Here is a 19,410-nt window from a genome sequence, read left to right on the forward strand (position 1 = left end):
TGATAGCGAGGATTTTCCATTCCTTTGATCTACAAGGCACTGTCCACAGATATAATTTCCTTTCCACACAGTAAATGCAGAGCTCATAAAATCTGAAGGAGTTGTCCTCTTGGGAAACAGAATTCTTGGCAAGAATGTAGTTAAATGCAGAACATTCTAAATACTGTTATCTCAGTTTACTAAAACAACTCATGTCATGATGAAAGTTGAGACTATGGACATTCATATGCCCTACTCCCATCCTTCCACAGTTCGGCTCTGTGTCTTTTGAAATGTGCCATCAGAAACAACAGCGCTTTACTGGCTACAGGCAAAATTCTAGCAGTACCCAATGATGACCTTCGTTATTATTTGTGGTGAAATGGAGAAGTGAATTTGTATATTAAAGAGAATTAAAATAATGCTTTTGAGATGGAAGTTGAATCTATTCAAAAGAGAGTTAATTTTTTTTTGGGTTTGGGTATTTTTAATAATGTAGAGACATTCTGAAGATAATTGAAAAATTATGAAATGTTGAAAGAACAGTGCATCGAAGTATCAAGGAAGATGAAAGGATATTCATGGCAACTTGGCCTAGAAAGATGGAAGATAGTTACATGATAAGTCAATTCCAATGAACAATAATGATAACAACAACAACAACAACAACAACAATTTAAAAATATTCTCTCTCCTTAAGGCTTGAAGCGGGGTACAGCATGGTAAAATACAAAAAAGAGCAATTAAAATACAATACTATATAGCCATTAAAATACGCTTGTAAGAGCGCACATACAAACTTAAAAGTAATGATTTAAAATTGCCTAGACAGGTCTGTCGGAAGAGATATATCGTTAATGCTGTTTTAAATGCGGTCAGCATTTTCAGATGTCATATCTCCTACAGCAGGTCATTCCACAGTCTGGGGGCAGCAGACAAAAAGGTGCTCTGGGAAACTGTTGCCAGTCTAGTGCTGGCTGGTTGGAACCAACATTTCCCAGAGGACCCAAGAATACAGGGTAGATTGTACAGGAGAAGGTGAACCTGTTGTAAGTAACCTGGACCCATACCATGTAGGGCTTTAAAGGTAATAACCAACACTTTGTACTTTGCCTGGAGACTAATTGGCAGCCAATGGAGTGATTTTAAGATCAGTGTAATGTGATCACTCCTAGATGTGCATGTAATCAGTGTGGCTGCCATATTCTGAAACAGTTGGTGTTTCCGAACCTGGTAGCCCAATGTATAGCGCACTGCAGAAATCCAAATAAAAATCTGAAAAAGCAGGCAAATATGATTAATAGATCATTGTTATAAAATGCTCATAATTCGTTTGGAAATATGCAGATTCTGGTTAGAACTGATTTGTTGTTAACTGTTGGGTGGTTGTCAAGGCCCTATACAGACTGCCAAAATAAAGCTGCTTCGGGTCACTTTGGAGGTATGCTGTTTAAATGATGCATGCGTCCTATGAGTCCGGAAGCCACGCCAAAGCCACGAACCAGTCCTAAACACTGGAGCACAGCTTTGGTGCAACTTCCAGACTCTTAGGATGCATGCAGCATTTAAACAGCATACCTTCAAAATGACCCGAAGCAGCTTTATTTTGGCAGTCTGTATAGAGCCCAAGTTTATTTCTCCCAAGAGATGATTGTCAGATGTTCTTTAACTCTCAGCATGACAAAAATATATCCAGGTATCATATATGATTAATCTGAAATGACAACACAGACATCTTTGCCCAGTTCTGTACTCAAAGTGGATTGGGATTTTTGTCTTACATATAAGAGTTCCAAACATCACCAGTTGTAATAGTATATTTTGTTATACCCCACTTCTTATCAGAATTAGAGCTCAATGAAGCCACGAAATTAAAATTATAACAACATAGTTAAAAACACGCAAAAGATCAATTTTAAAATAGAATTGAACTATTAATGTTAAAATGATTAAAATGTTTACTTAAAAATTATATTTTTTTAAAAAAACAATATAATTTAAAACAATACGCTTTTGTATTGCTCTTTTAAAAGTAAGGCTTCATCCAACAACAGAAGGACAGCAAGGAGGGTGGCATTCCTGCTTTAGGGCAGGAATTCCAGAGTTTAGGGGCAGCCACTGAGAAGGCCCTATCTCCTTTCCCCTCCGACTGTACCTGAGAAGATGGCAGGACTGAAGGAAGGGCCTCTCCTCAGGATCTCAGAGTATGGGCAGGCTTTGAAAAGGAAACAAAGCAAATATAGAGAAAATGGTCAAATAGGCCTGTTACAGACTGCCAAAATAAAGCTGCTTCGGGTCTCTTTGGAGGCATGCTACTTAAATGATGCATGGGTCCTAAGAGTCCGGAGGTCACACCAAAGCCACACTCCATTCCTAAGCACCGGAGTGCAGCTTTGGTGCAGCTTCTGGATTCTTAGGACGCATGCATCATTTAAATAGCATACCTCCAAAGAGACCCCAAGCAGCTTTATTTTGGCAGTCGGTAACAGGCCATATGCTCTTTTAAAATAGGATTCCAATAACCTCTTCTTATTGCCCATGCTAGCTGGGACTTCTGGTAGTTGAACTCCAAAATTTCTAAGGCCAAAAGGCCCCCAACCCCACTCTGCAATGGCATGGACCCTTAAAAGAGATTTATCCTGTAAATGCCCTAAGTGGCAATCTGTAGGTGTCAGAGTTTGCCTTTAAAATGTAGGTAGTACTAGAAAAGGAGATTATGGGCCCGTACAGACGGGCCAAAATAAAGCTGCTTTGGGTCACTTTGGAGGTATGCTGTTTAAATGACACACGCATCTTAAGAAGCCAGAAGCTGCGCCAAAGCTGCGCTCCAGTGCTTAGGACTGAAACGTGGCTTGGTTCTGCTTCTGGTTCCTTAGGACACATGCATCATTTAAACAGCATACCTCCAAACTGACCCGAAGCAGCTTTATTTTGGTCTGCCTGTATGGGCTCTAACTCTGCAGTAAATGCTTTATCACTTTATATCAGTTTAGAATTATAGGTTTATATAGGTTTATAATTCAAAGATATAGCAGTGTTAGTCTAGAATCAGTATGTAGAGAGATCTTGTAGCACATCTGAGACTAATTGAAAGAAAGAAGTTGGCAGCATGAGCTTTCCTAGACTACAGTCTACTTCATCAGATGTTTATTAATCTCTTGCATATAATAATAATAATAATAATAATAATAATAATAATAATAAATTTTATTTTTATACCGCTTTTCCAGAAGATCAAAGCGGTGTACACAGAATTTAAAACCAGTTGCAAACACATCATAAAATAGATAAAACCGATAACACAATCTACAATATACAAATCTAAAACAATCATTTGAAAGGGTGAGCCAGGAAGTTGATGGAATCAAAATAAACAACTTCATTTTCCAGAGGAGAAAGCTTGACAGAAGAGGAAGGTTTTTAGCCTCTTTTTGAATGTTTGTAGGGGGGTGATCAGCCAGGGTTCCTCAGGAAGACTGTATGTGTGTGTGTGTGTGTGTGTATATATATATATATATATATATATATATTTAAAATGTGTTTTATTCTTTTAATAACTATCTGTTTTAATACTGTAATAATTTACTTCTTAATGCACTTTTAATGCACTTTTTTCTATGTATGTGTGTGTGTGTGTGTGTGTGTGTGTATATATATATATATACACAGAGATAGATATATAGCTTTATATTAAAATGTGTTTAATTCTTTTAATAACCCTCTTGTTTTTAAATACTGTAATAATTTACTTCCTTTTTAATGCACTTTTTTCTATGTATGTGTCTATCTATCTATCTATCTATCTATCTGTCTATAACTTTATCTTAAAATGTGTTTAATTCTTTTAATAACCATCTTGTTTTTAAATACTGTAATAATTTAATTCCTTTTTAATGTACTATATATATATATATATATATATCTTTTTAAAATGTGTTTTATTCTTTTAATAACTATTTGTTTTAATACTGTAATAATTTACTTCCTTTTTAATGCACTTTTTTCTATGTGTGTGTGTGTGTATATATATATATATATATAGTTTTATCATAAAATGTTTAATTCTTTTAATAACCATCTTTTTAATACTGTAATAATTTAATTCATTTTTAATGTAATATATATATATATATATATAGTTTTATCTTTTTAAAATGTGTTTTATTTCTTTTAATAACTCACTGTGTTAATACTGTAATAATTTAATTCCTTTTTACTGTAATTTTTCATGATTTAATTTAATAATTTAATAATAATAATGTTATATATATGTGTGTGTGTGTGTGTGTGTGTATATATATATATATATATATATATATATATATAAAAGATTATTATATTTCTAATTGTATTGTTTTTAATGTTGTGAAGCCACTGAGAGTCCCAGTTCTGGGAAAAGAGTGGGATATACAAATAAATAAATAAATAAATAAATATAATAAATATAATAAATATAATAATAATAATAATAATAGTATTTAATTCAAGGGCTTTTAATTCTATTGCATATTGGAAACTGGGAGGGCAAGAGAGAGAATAATCTTTCAACCAAAACATGGGCTTAAACAACAACTCTCCTCCATTGCACTCAAACCACAACCTAAGCCCTGTTTGGAAACAACTCAAGGCGCATGCGCAGCACTTTCCCCGCCCCTCTCCGTTCCTATTGGCCGGCGCGACTATCGCCCCGCCCATTCTCTCAGGTAAAAAGGGGCGGCCCTTTCCTTGCTCCGCTCACCCTTTGTGGCCCTGGTTACCAAGCTTAGGAAACCCATAGACTGCCGTTGTTCCCATTCCAGGGCTGTGTGGGCTAAACCATTAGGAGACAGAAAAAAGGGGGGGGCGCGAGTTGTTCCTTCCAACCTTTGCCTTTTGTCGCGGCGTCCCGAAGCCTTCCTTCTCCCGCTCCCCCCTCTCTCGCTCCAATGGTTTAGTCCGAAGCTGGTCTCTGCGAAAGAGGGGGGAAAACACACAAAATGGCGGCGGCCGCCCGGGTGCCGGTCCCCCTTTGAGCCCATGCGCGCCGTTTAGCGGGGCTATGTCGGACTCTGAGGAGGAAGAGAGCGCTGACCGGCTGCTAAAGTTCGTGGTGTTGGGCGACGGAGCCTCAGGCAAGGTCAGTTCGCCCTCCCAGGCGGGCTGCATCCGCATTGGGGGAGATAACCCGGTTTGATCGCGCTTTAACTTGTTGTCTGGTTGTTTGCTATGGAATTCTGGGAGTTGGAGTTTGTTGTGGGCCCAGAGCGGAGCGGAGCTCCGCTCTGGGCCCACAACAAACTCCAACTCCCAGAATTCCATAGCAAACAGCCAGAATGAGAGTTAAAGCGGTACCAAACCGGGTTATCTCCCCAATGCGGATGCAGTTTGAGTAGCAGCCCCGCTCCTCTTCCTCTGACCCACTTTCCAAGCTGCTCCTAAAGGTCACAGGCAGATTAGGCTTAGATAACGCCCATCAATGTTGGATCCTAAGGAGGAGACTCTTTCCACTGGCCTCCTTCCATTGAAACCAATGACTGTGCCTTAGGGAAGGCTTAGATCCAGAACACACTGCAGAAATAACCCAGTTTGAGACCTCTTGAACTGCCCTGGCTCAGTTGCTAAGGAATCCTGGGAACTGTAGTTCTTTGTTTTACATTGAGAGAGAGAGAGAGAGCGCTCTGGTGCCGCAATGAAACTACAATTCCCAGGATCCCCCAGCGCTGATCCAGGGCAATTAAAGAGGTCTCAAACTGGGTTATTTCTGCAGTGTGTTTGTATGAAGAGAGATCCTGTGGCGCCTTTGAGGCTCATTGAAAGGAAGAAGTTGGGAGCAGGAGCTTTCCTAGGCTTCGGTCTACTTCCTCAGATGCATCTGGATATGATGATGATGATAATGATGATAATAATGTAGTGGGATCTTGTAGCGCCTTTGAGACAAACTGAAAGAAAGACGTCGGCAGCAGGAGCTTTACTAGACTTCGGTCTACTTCCTCAGATGCATTTGGCTATGATGATGATGATGATGATGTAGAGAGATCTTGCAGTGCCTTCAGTGAAAGAAAGAAGTTGTTGGTAGTATGCGCTTTCCTAGGACTTTATTACATGAAGGAAAATTGGAAGTTTATCCAGTGAAAATCGCACAATTGCTATTAAATCGCGATTAAGATTTTCAGACTCGGCTCGATTAAAAGAGCCACTGTTCCGGGAATAACCAGGCAATAAACAGCAAGAAAGTATTTTCAGGCATTTCATGTGAATGGTTTGTTGCTGTTAATGGCGCTTTAATTGCTTTTCGAAAGCTTCATCGAAATTGCATGATATTCCGGGGATAATGGCCATTTAATCACAACGTCGTGTGAAAATCTTAATTGCAAATGCGTGATTTTCACACAATAATCCCTGTTTACGCTTCCAGTTGTCCCTGTGTCCCTAGACTAAAGGCCCTATACAGACAGGCCAAAATAAAGCTGCTTCAGGTCACTTTGGAGGTATGCTGTTTAAATGATGCATGCGTCCTAAGAGCCCGGAAGCTGCACCAAAGCTGTGCACCAGTCCTTAGTACTGGATCGTGGCATTGGTGCGGCTTCCGGGCTCTTAGGACGCATGCATCATTTAAACAGCATACCTCCAAAGTTACCTTAAGCAGCTTTATTTTGGCCTGTCTATATAGGGCCTTTAGTCTAGGGACATTATTTTGGCCTGTCTGTATGGGGCCTAAAGTCTACTTTCTCAGGTGCATTTGGCGGAAGTAGGCCGAAGTCTACGAAAGCTGCTGCTGCCAACTTCTTCCTTCCAGTTAGTCTCAAAGGTGCTACACGATCTCTACATACTGATATCACAGACTTGCTAAGTCTTAGGAGTTTATCAGACAAGGGGAATTGGAAGTATAATCCGAAGGCAATCTGAACGCAAACATGGGCTTTAACATTATTGCGTGATAACCCACTACATGCAAATTCAGGCACTGGGAAGTCAGTCCGAACGCAATCATGTGGTTTCACATTATTGCGTGATAGACTGCCACACGCAAATTCGGGCAATGGCATGCTATTTTCAAGCAATGGGGAGCCTGTTCGAACACAATGCACATTCACGTAATTGCGCATTTAAATGAATGCATTCTGGCCCCACTTTCTTTTCATTCGAATTTAGAAATTCCTCCCGTTTTGATAAACTCCTCAGATTCCCTTCACTTCTAGGTATTATTATTTATGTTCCCTTGCGGTAGATCTCAGAGCTCCCCAGTTAAAATATGTATGTGAAAAAGACAATCCTTCCTTATAAAACTGTTTGGGTATGCGCCCTTCTGAACTCATTGCAATATATTTTTTTAAAGTAGTGTCATTCCCAATATTGACTGCACACCATGAGCATGGCATTCAAAGACCTTGTCGTGTCAGTCTGGAAAATCAGTCTGCAAAGTGATCTTGCAGCCCTTTGAGCAGGCTGGCCAGGTGTCATAACCATCAAGGAGGACAAGGCACTGTAAAATGTGAGACATTACAAAATGAAAGCTAAAAACACTCATCTCAATGTAAATCCATGCTTCTTGGTCATACTCAGAACGGAGGACATTTATTCCTCCTGGACAGAAGGTTGAACTGTAGGACAAGTCCCGGAAAAGGAAGACTTGTTGGCACCCTGCCTTTGAGACTAAGGCCTGTTACAGACTGCCAAAATAAAGCTGCTTCGGGTCTCTTTGGAGGTATGCTGTTTAAATGATGCATGCGTCCTAAGAATCCGGAAGCTGCACCAAAGCTGGACTCCAGTGCTTAGGAATGGAGTGTGGCTTTGGTGTGACCTCCGGACTCTTAGGACCCATGCATCATTTAAGTAGCATGCCTCCAAAGAGACCTGAAGCAGCTTTATTTTGGCAGTCTGTAACAGGCCTAACTGAAGGAAAGAAGCGGAGAGCCCGAGCTATGGAGGAAGTAGGCTCAAAGCTATAAAAGCTCATGATACCAACTTCTTTCTTTCAATTAGTCTCAAGGTGTTACCCCTTTGCATACTGAAAATAAGCATGGATTATTGATGCTTTAAAATGGTCTGATGGTTGCAATGCTGCACTCACAGATACTCTCCCTTCTCAACACAGTAAAGTTATTTCTGAATAGATGAGTATACTGTAAAGCTTTTCAGACATAGCAGATCATAATTAAGGCAAATACCGTTGTAAATTTAAAAATTGCACAATTGAAGGAGGAAAATTAGATTTTTAACCATCAGGCAAATAGCTGTCTTTACAGATACACAGTGTGAATATATTGTGGAAGGGAGTTTGACCCACTATACTTCATGTATACATTTATGCTACCATAACATTTCTTCTAAAGTGGAATGAAAGACTATTGTCACTCTTACTACTACTAAAAATACACTGGATTACAAGCAATTTACACTTCCAGTCGTGAATGCTGAGAGGTTCCACAGGCAATGTTTAATTTCTCTTTGGACAACAGTAATTTCGTGGCTAATATACAAAGGGAGAATTACAAAAACAAATAGGTACTCCTGGAGCAGACAACAAATTTGCTAATCCTTTTAAGGAGGGCAACATGTGCAGATTTACCTTATGTTGCCATGCAGTTCCAACTACAGATACAAACTCTCACCTGTCTCTCAAATATCTGCCATGGATCTGTGCCCTTTTCTTTTATCTCTGAGGCATATCACTTCCACTTATTCACAGCAATCAGTGTACGAAATGTATAGTGTTTCAAAATGAGCCTCACCAACTGTAGTGTTAAAAAACGATGGGCAACATGCTACATTGCACTTCACTGTTCTTACACTTGGGTTTGTATGGTAGCATGCTTAGGCCTGGCATTAGGACCTGGCCATCAGTGTTTGCACTCCATCTGCCTTTGATCCTTGCTAGACAACTTGGTTTGAGAAATAAGTGTGAACACAATAGCAAAATAATACAATATTGATTTTAAACAGGCTGGCAAAAATGAACATTTTTAAAGGACTTATTAAACATATCCCATCACATTATTCACTTGTAAGCAGTGGTCAAATCCTCCTCTGTAACAACTTTTCTTCTTCTTTCTCTCTTATGATAAAACAAATGGATAATATGAAGAAAAAGATGTCAGAAGAGCAAACCCCACAGGCTAATCTATTGAAAGGAGAAGGCATTGCATTAGTTCAGTCACTCTTATTTTTCAAGTGTGGCCCTGGTTTTATTGCTACCTTTCCCTGGTAAAATACTTCCTTTTTAAAAAAATGTGGTCCATGATTAATGGTACTGAAAGGTGTTGAAGTCCATCAGAAGCGACAGGGATATGCTTCCTCCTGTCAAATTGCTAGTGTAAGTCATCCACGAAGTATGAACTGAAAATCCTAGCAGTCATATTCTGCACAATTTAGAACTTTTATCTGTTTTCAAGGCCTAGTTAATATGGATCTTCAAAGTTACTATGAATAATTAGACAAGGTGGGTGGAGAAGGTGGTGGTTTGCAGATAATGGATCTGCAAAGAGGCTTATTAACTTGTCATGACAAGCCTCCAGTGACTAGTATGTCCTTTTCCTGTGTCAAAGAGTAATAAACCATTAACTCTTCCCCTTTGAAAAGTTATCTGAGACTATGGCCACAAGGTAGCACCTCATTGCCTATGGCTGATGTGTGTGTGTGTGTGTGTGTGTGTGTGTGTGTGTGTATATATATATATATATATATACACACACACATATACACAAGGCTTCCTGTGTGATAAGTCACCACTAGTCTTGTTTCATAGAAAGTTGTGTAGACTGAGGGATAATGATTTCCAAGAAAAGGCAGAGTTTTGGGCTGAGCAAAGGGATTCAACTACTTGAGAGCTGTACTGATCAGGCTTTATGCCCCAAATATGCCAGTCTGATTTATACATACAGATAAATGGTTCAGAGATAATGGGGGTTTGCTTAACAAAGCACAGTTTGAATGTGGACAGACTGGAGTGTTGCTTTACCTTCTCAGAAGTCAGTAGAGGAAATTTTCTGGTTTCTTAAGCCACAGTGCTTGATGTCTAAAACCATAACAAAAGTGAGAGATCAATATAATTATTTAAAAAGTGTATTAGTAGTCTAAACTATTGTAAATTGTAATTGGCAGTAAATATAAATGTGTTAATGTAAATACAAATGTATAGCAACAATGTTCATGAGTTTGATTTTTAGCTTCCAGTTCTCTGTTTAGGAATTCATGTGTTGGGGTCATCATTCATATCACTCGAGGTAATAACAAACTAGTCGGCGTGTCTAATAATAAACAGTCAATTCGCAATGGGGCTGGACTGGAGCAGGAAATAGGAGCAAGAAATAGGAGTTTGCAGCAAATGTGATGCAGAGCTTTGAGAATGCACACATACAAGAGATCTTTGAATCTTGGAATGATGCGTCCTGGCAGATTGGTCACATTGATTCATACAGAGCTATGACTCATGTTTTCTTAAAACTGAACACACAAGAATAAGAATATACACAGTATTGCATTGTCAATTAGTGACATCTAATAGGAAAGGAATGAGTTCATAAATGGCAATAGAAATGACATAGAAAAACATTAAAAAAGCTTTTACAAGGAATAAAAAGTACAGTGTCATGAAGCAGGCGTTAAAGACAAGCAAAATATATTCTGAGAAGTACCGTTGCTATGAAGGTTTTTAATTCCAGGTTGTGATTCCAGGGCTAGCCTAGAATAAAGTAGGCTGGATTGCACTCCAGGAAGTTCTATGGGATTGGGCTAAACAATTTCAGTGATTTCAGGCTTCCAGTAAGAGAGGAGAGAGGAAAATGCTTAGAGAATGGTTTCAGAAACCGATATAAAAATAAAGGATTCCAAGTTATTTGTTGAGCATGAAAGGCATACAATCTTCATGCTGGGTCACACTGGCAAAAATGGTAGGGAGGACAGTTGATTCCAGTGCGCTCTCATTTAGGGTTATGTGCTTTGTGCATCTTGCTCATATTCTTATCTTCTGCTTCAGAAGCTGATAGGTGCATATTTGGGTACCAAAATGACTCCAGGCATCTTGGCAAACTTTCTTAAGGGAACCTGGAAAGACAAGGATGGACTAAAGAACTAAATCTTTGACAAGGAGTCTGGCTACATTTTGCATTGGATCATTAGAGAAAAGGCTTTCCTAAGTAGCTGGTCTCCCAACCAAGATTGCTTTTAAAAACAGAATTTCAACAAAACATGGGAGGGAATTTGACAGCCTGCTGCCCAGGTATGGCCTGGGCCTGTCATATGTCTGTCACTCCCCATAACCCACAAACTTAACCCACATAACCCACAAAAATGCTTTTCCACCAAAAACCAATAGGGTGAAGATGCATGTGCGGCATTATTTAGCATTTAATTGCTGTTTTGATCTTCACCCTCATCAGTCAAAGAAAGATCACGGGGAAAAAAAGAACTGGAAGTGATCAGAATGTCACTTCTAGTTTTGAAGAAAGTATATATTTCACATAGGAGAGCCTATGGTTCTCCTATGTGAAATATATACTGTGGTTTAATGGTTTGAGTATTGGAACAGGACTCCGGAGTTTTTGTTACCTGTCCTCGAGTAGACCGGATTCATGGCAACCCTGTGGATGAGACATCTCCAAGACTTCCATTCTCCACTGCTTTCCTTAGTTTTTGCAAATGCATGTCCATGACCTTGCTAATAGAGTCTATCCATCTGGCATGCAGTCTTCTTCTCTTTCTGCTTTCTTCTACCTTTCATGGCATTGGGTTCTCTAGAGTTATACCTTATCATGTTGTGACCAAAGTATGACAGTCTCAGTTTGATCATCTTGGCTTCCAAGGAGATTTAAGGCTTGATCTGCTCAAGGGCCCATTTGTTTGTCCTTTTGACTCTCCATGCTATCCTCAGCCATCTTCTCCAGTACTATATCTCAAAGGAGTTGATACTCTTCCTGTCTACTTTCTTCATTCTCCACCTTTCACGTCCATACATGGCGATGGGGAATACCATGGCTTGGTGAAGCCATCATATTTCTATATCTTTACTCCTTAGGATCTCTTCTAGTTCTTTTATTGCTTCCTTTCCCATTCCTATTCTTCTGAACCCTCTGGAGATAAGGGTTCCTATCCTCACTCAGCTATGGAAAACCACTGGGCAACTTTGAGCACCTCACACTCTATTAGCCTCAGAGGAAGTTAGTGGCAAATTCCCTCTGAACAAATCTTGCCAAGAAAACCCCGGGATAGAGTCTCCATAAGTCAGAAATGATTAGAAGGCACACAGTAACAGCATTCCACACATTGTTGGAAGGACGTCAAAACAGGTCTCTTTGTGTGCCCACCTCTGCTTGAAAAAAACAACAAAGCCAGAGAGAGAGAGAGATGGGGAAAGGGAAAGGTAGAGAAGACCTTACAAAAGAGGTGGAAGCTTAGATTTGTAGGGAAAGGGCTTTTAGAAAATAGACAAGGATTTCAAGGATGCTTTTCATGAACCTCATTAGATTTTGAAGAGAAGGTGTGATGGGGTAAAACTGGCTAGTGCTGAAAAGGGGGAGATACGGTAGCTTTTTATTCTTTAAAATGGTGCTGTACTGGTAAACTGGTGCAGCTCTTTCCCCTGAGCTAGCAGTAAATAGTGCCGAGAGAAATACTCTTGTTTGTGTATGTGAAATTTGTGTGCCCCGAATATTTTTCTCTGATGAACAATTTCTGTGGCAGACGATCAGTGCATAACTGAAAATATTTGGCCAGGTAACACAGCATTGTCTCTCTCTGTGTATGTGCCTGTTACAGTGGAAATATTCCCTAAAAAAAGGAAAGTATAAACATCTCTTTATTCCTTTTTGCTGTAATAACACCATGATATGTAACTGGGAGAGTTATTACGTAATTTTACTTGCACAATTATTTTAAACTGGAATACCTGGAATATCCCCATTAAAAAAGTAGATGTGTTGCTGACCATTTGGTATAGGTTTGGTTTCCCTTATCCGGAATTACGAAATCCAAAATGGTCTATGTGGGTGGCTGAGATACTGGCATCTTTGTTTTCTGATGGTTCTGTGTATGCAAACTTTGTTTCATGCACAAAATTATTAAAAATATTATTCACTGCAGGCTATGTATACGAAATACAAATAATTTTCATGTTTAGACTTCGGTCCCATCTCCAGGATATCTCATTATGTATATGCAAATCTCCCAAAATCTGAAAAAATCTGAAATCAAGACACCTCTGGTCCCAAGCATTTTGAATAAGGGAGCCTCAACCTGTACCAAAGACAGAAATAAGAAAGAAAGAATAGAAATAAGTTCCTACACTACAGAATAGAAGAGTAGTTCAGCATGTTTCAGCAGACCTTTTGTTCAGATCTAACAAGATGCACATGTCCAATGGAACAACCAGGTCAGGGAAGCTTTGCAGAAGTAAACAAAAACATTTTGAACCTTCTGGAGATTACTTGAAAGCTTCTTCGAAAACGCTTTGGGATGATGATTTTTCTTTCACCACTCTATACTTTTAAAATATATTTTGGCCAGATAAACTTTTTTAACATGCTGGGGTAGGGGAAGCTTACCAGTTTTTCTCTTTTGGTGTTGGCCCTTGCTCCATAAGGGATTCTAGAAGCAGTGGCTGTTTACCTGGCAGTTGTTGGCAAACATGCACAGCTACAATAGGGTTGGTCAGAGTAGAATCCCATTCTTTCCCAGCTCAAGCATTTTTGCATGATTTACTACAGCAGTTCCCAAACTTTGGTCCTCCAGATGTTTTGAACTTCAGTTCCCAGAAGCCCCAGCCAGCTTGGCCAACAATCAGGAATTCTGAGAGGAGAAGCCCAAAACATATGGAGGACCAAAGTATGGGAAACACTGGTTTATTGCGTGCCATTTGCTGCAACCTAATGCAAACACTCTGTGTTTCTCCATTTCTCCTTCACTATTTTGTGTTAATGTTGGTAAAAATATCTAAATCAGATGGATAATATGGAAGAAGAGGGGAAGGCGAGCAGGTGTAATTTTTTTTTCATTGAGTTGGAAGAGACTACAAGGGCCATCCAGTCAAACCCCATTATGCCAAGCAGGAACTCTCAATCAAAGCATCCCCGACAGATGGCCATCCAGCCTCTGTTTAAAGACCTCCAAGGAAGGAGACTCCACTCCAATCTGAGGGAGTTTATTCCACTGTTGAACAGCCCTTACTGTCAGGAAGTTCCTCTTAATGTTGAGGTGGAATCTCTTTTCCTGGAGCTTGCATCCATTGTTCCGGGTCCTAGTCTCTGGAGGAGCAGAAAACAAGCTTGCTCCCTCCTCAATATGACATCCCTTCAAGTATTTAAACAGGCCTATCATATCACCTCTTAACCTTCTCCAGACTAAACATCCACAGCTCCCTAAGTCATTCCTCATAGGGCTTGGTTTCCAGACCCTTCACCATTTTAGTTGCCCTCCTCTGGACATGCTCCAGTTTCTCAACATCCTTTTTGAATTGTGGTGCCCAGAACTGGACACAGTATTCTAGGTGGGGCCTGACCAGAGCAGAATACAGTGGTACTATTACTTCCCTTGATCTAGACACTATACTTTTACTGATGCAACCTAGAATCGCATTGGCCTTTTTAGCTGCCGCATCTGTTCAACTTGTGGTCTACTTGGACTCCTAGATCCCTTTCATACCTTTTGAAAAAAAGGTGCTTTTTTGTCAGAGGCTTTGTTAACTGACTGTATGACTGTAGTTGTGACTGGTCAGTGGATCCCAGCCTGAGTTGCCAGAACCTGAGAAGATGTTTGGATTTACTTATGGTATTTATAAAACCTATGATGCAGTTGATTAAACCCAAATTACTTAAACAAATAGTTACTTGTGTGTGGCCTGGAGAGAATGTGTGACTTCTTTGTTTGTTTTTATCTGTTGGCCAATAGCCTTGCGGTAGGAAATTTTTTTTTCAGCCCATGTGCTAGTTCAAGTCCAAGAGAAGAGGATGCAAGAAAAATATTGACTTGAAGTCAAGTTGAAAAATAAATTAATATGTAAATGGATAAGTAAATAATATGGGAGAAGAATCAGTAGACAATGATTAACCACCCCATTTTATAACTACTAGTGCAAAGAATAGGTTGTAGGATTAAAACAGACATACCTGCAATCTACAAGGAAGGGATTGCTGAACAGTTAACTCTTTGAAAAATTCAATGGTATGAAAGAAGTGGGGGTGCTGAGGGCTATATTGAGGACTCTAAAAATGACTAACATTTCCAGGTTTGACAGCAGTCGTAACTGAATAATGCAGTTTTTCCTACCAGGAGATCCTAAGACACCCCTTAGCATTTAAGGTACGCTTCTGTGTGTTTGTTTTAACTGGTAGAACAGTGCTCTTTAACCCTCATGCCCTAGGATTTTGTTTTTAAATTGCATTGAGTGAACTGTAAGGTATTACCTGAGCCTAAGGAGAATTCCAATGTATTAGAGTCAGAATTTATAATGGGTGCTACTTATATTTCCTAACCCTCGTGAAAATACCTCTTGCCCATGGAGAACTCTTGCTTTCCTCTGAGTGCGAAAACCTATTGACAACCAGAGCATATTACTTTTACTTTGCTGTTTCATCATTCTCTGAAATATAGCATAGGACATGTTTCCTTCCACATTTACATTGGCTTATGCAGCACAATAAGAATTGTGGGGCTTTAAAAAAAAACACCTCACAGTGTTTCTTTTAAAATTAAAACAACCCCCCCCCCCCAACCCAATATATGGCAAGTACTAAAATTGGGGAAATTGTTTTACGGCTACAGTATTTGAGTGACAATGCCACAGAATGTTTATGCTACAGGCCTAGTTCTGTGTGGATTTTGCAAAGGCTTGGTGCATGAAGGTCAGTCATAGGTATGGCCTAACATGGAACTTTGCAATGTATTATGCTGGTCCCTGAAGCTAAGTAAGAGTGAAACCTTTTGTGTGTAAGAGATATATCCGTAATTCTTCAGGAATAATTTGTAATATGAAAATTCTAGAGAAATTAAAATGTCAAAAGTAGAGGAATCAGCTTGTTTTTGAATACTCCATCGTTTTTGTGGTGCTTTTTGATTTCAAGGTACTGTGCCAGATATTTAAATACATGGAGGCAGAAAGTTGCCAGTTAAAAATGGGTATCAGGGATCCTTCAAACTTAAGAGTCCATTTTAAAAAATCCATAGGGAAATTATTTTTCTTGATTTTCAGAAGAAAGCCTAAGATGTTTAACAGCAGATGCTATTGTAGTTCAGGCAAATAAAGAATTGCTCTTTAGCTAGAAGCCTTGCTTTTCCAGGCTTTTTCTGTGTGGTATTACAGTCATTAGTAACAAAATGAAAAGGGACCAGGTTCCTGATTTTCTGTTCTGTGCTCTTTTGCAGCAGGGAGAGGAGTTAATGAATGTTGTTTCAGAGAACTTTTCTGTGCTGCTGAAAACGTATTTCTCTTATTGGCAGCTGTTAACCCAATGTGTATTTTCATTAATGCCTTTAGGAACCTTTTAGGGAATATTGAATGTCACATAGTGATAAAGTTAATATTTACAATCTCCGTAAATATAGAATAGGGAGGACTATCATATATAACATTTGTGAATGTTCACTATGTATATTTACTTTTAAATATATTTTATTTCTTGTTAAAAAGAAGTTTATTTTTTAAAAAAAGAATCCGTTTGGAGGATCAGAACAGTTTAAATGATTTCCTCTATATCTTGCTTGCTGTCATCTTAATTTTTATAGTTTTTTCCCCCCTGATACCATATTTATTTACTTCCGATAAACCTTTCCAGTATTATGTTTTTGAAATAATCTCATATTGCTTTGAATATATCATGAAATTAAATTTTCCAAATAAATTTGCTCTGTGTATTTTCTTTATTTAACTATAGAGAATATGAGAAAACACATTATTATTTCCTGTTCTATTGGTCTGTAGCTCATAGTTTAAAATAGGTTTTTTTTTGCTGTTTCCTGCACATTTTGTACTTTGAGTTAGCAATAGTGTAATCATGTTTAAAATTATGATCTTAGGGGTTTTTTTTTGGTTTGGTAAAGAAATGGATTCTAGTGATTTTAGCTGATCTTGTTTTGGTGGAATGGATACCTGAAACTGGGCATCATTGCAATACTAAAAAATATATATTTTTTCATTATTGTCTAGGCATATTCGGATACATATGATACATTTATAATTTTTGATGAAACTACGTGTGCATTAAAATTGGAGGAGTAGATTAGTCCGTATATTGAGAGAAGCAAAATAATAGTAGATGGAATTTTGAACTGGCTTCTAGTACAGTGATTCTAGGTTCATACCTGAGCTCTTCCATGGGCTTCCTTTGTGGTAAGGGGTGCTGGAGAATTTAGTTTGGTCTGTATTTTAAACAAACTGGCAATGAGTGAAGGAGAAATTCATGAACAAGAATAAAATGTAGAAGTACCAATATATACTTACGAGACTACTTTGTGGATCAGAATGTAATTATCCTTTGGACTTCAGATTCTCTAAATTTTATAGTATAATTCTTTGCTCAAAAAAGGGGAAATGTTTGTAATTTGCATATTGATGCATTTTTTCAAAAGCAGACAAATAGATAGACCTGTGGCAGAGAACATAAAACTCACATGGACTTTTGAAATGCACGGAGATATTCATCCTTGTCTGTAGTCTTGGTCAAGCTGCTATCTTTCTGCCTCAGTTTCAGCCCAGTGAAACATTTGTATTTTCTGTCCCGATGGTACAAGAAACTGCTTTTGCAATGCACCTCAGTTTCTTAAGTTACTTGAGTGTGGGGAGGGTGCTCTCACTCAGCAAACACAAATCCAAAACCTCTTGGGCTCATGAACTCTTTGTGTGGTCCTTTGAATCTTGGCCAGTGTTATTGTAAGCACAAACAACATTCTGAAGTGCTTTGCTTGTGGCAGTGCTAATTAATCCAGACAAGATCTAGAACAGCTTAATGGCAGAGCAGATGCTTTGCATACAAAAGGTCCAGTCCTTTGCATCTAAAGGTAGGGTTGTCCGAAATCTTGGTGAGTCACTGCCAGTCAGTTTTGATAACAGTTGAGCTAGAGGACTTGACTACTAGGTGGATTTCTGTGTTCCTGTTAAATGAAGGTATGTTCTTATGCTTTGTGTTGAAGCCTCCTGGGCCTTTTGTTTGAATGCTTTAAGGAGTAATGTATTTTAACTTAGTTTAATTAATTCCCCCCAAAAATTGTAATGTGGTTGTGAGCCAATATTCTTTACTAATCAGTTTTGCTACAGAAATGCCTTTTGCTTCTGTTTTAGGGAAAGAAGTTACATGGAACTTAAGAAACTACTATTTTTTTAAAATAGCATTTATTATATTATACATCTGTGTCTCCTTTAAAATACCAAGTGAATTTGATGCGATTCTGTTTTCAGACCTCCCTAGCCACACGTTTTGCTCAAGAAGCTTTTGGGAAGCAGTACAAACAAACCATAGGACTTGACTTCTTTTTGAAAAGAATAACGCTCCCAGGTAAGAGGAGAGTAACATGGACAATACTGAGAAGTGGAAAGTAATGGTAAAATGTTTGGAAAAGGTGTTTGCTCTTAAGTACATAAGAAGATTTAATGTAACACTTGAAGAAGCTGAACAACCTCAGTGTTAAAGCATTGTCTATTTACAGTTGCATCATTTCATATTGAGTGTGAAATATTACATTCTGAAGAATACCTGTTTCTCCCAGGTTCCTGATTTAAATATTAACATGTAGAAGAAGAAAAAAAAACCCTCCACATAGAGTGATGGAAAAATATTTCCTTTCAAAAGACATTTTAAAATAAGATATTCCCCACTTTTGGTTAAGTTGAAGGGATACATGTATAATGTAGCTATGGAATTGCTTGGCTGTGATATGTGAATGCTGTCTTATGCAAGGCAGCATGAAATTGCTGGCATTTAATAGACCACTAAAATTCAGAGTCCCCAGGCACTCATAAAAATACAGTTTCAGCATTCAAGATGTTTCACTTCATGATGCAAAGAAACTATTTAGATGCCAGTAGTAGCACACGGCGTGGAAAACATAAAGTAGTAATTAAAAAAGAATGGCAGGATCTTAAAATTTGTTTCTGAACAATTAAGGGCCTAAAAATTGTTGTTCATTTTATCATAACTTTTAAGCATAAAAATATACAACAAAATGTATTTTTCCCTAGTGAACTTAAAAAGCCAGAGCTGGAGAGAGTGTTTTCATTGGGACTTCAGGGTGAATTGATAACGTTGGTGCAAGATTGAACTTTTATTATTTCTGGAGTGTTTCAGAAAGAATATAAATGAAGAATGGTTTAATTGAACAGTGTGTAAGTGTGAGGGTTTGATAAACCAGTTTTGGCTTTTGTTTGTTTGTTGAATAAATCATAGAAGCTCTCTTCTGAACACTATTTGAAATTACAGCACTAGCAATTAGTTCTCCAAAATATTTTAGCTTCTGAAAAGCTAATACCAA

General features: G+C 38.5%; 1 protein-coding gene across 3 annotated transcripts in view; it reads left to right on the forward strand.

Annotated features, from left to right (window-relative positions):
* Nucleotides 1-4,773: 4,773 nt before the first annotated feature.
* LOC149312518 (ras-related protein Rab-28-like) overlaps nucleotides 4,774-19,410 on the forward strand; it is a 77,412-nt gene continuing 62,775 nt past the window's right edge. Inside the window, exons 1-2 of one of the 3 annotated variants that reach the window (XM_089526896.1) lie at nucleotides 4,774-5,095; nucleotides 18,341-18,437. In XM_089526896.1, the coding sequence (XP_089383022.1) occupies nucleotides 5,018-5,095; nucleotides 18,341-18,437 (175 nt within the window). In that variant the 5' untranslated portion in view covers nucleotides 4,774-5,017. The remainder of the gene's footprint in view (nucleotides 5,096-18,340; nucleotides 18,438-19,410) is intronic. The other 2 variants (XM_089526894.1, XM_089526895.1) reach the window with 2 other exon arrangements.

This window comes from Sceloporus occidentalis, unplaced genomic scaffold (genome assembly GCF_023333645.1).
Source record: "Sceloporus occidentalis isolate IW3139 unplaced genomic scaffold, rSceOcc1.0.p SCAF_5, whole genome shotgun sequence".
In the NCBI taxonomy this organism is placed as follows: domain Eukaryota; kingdom Metazoa; phylum Chordata; class Lepidosauria; order Squamata; family Phrynosomatidae; genus Sceloporus; species Sceloporus occidentalis.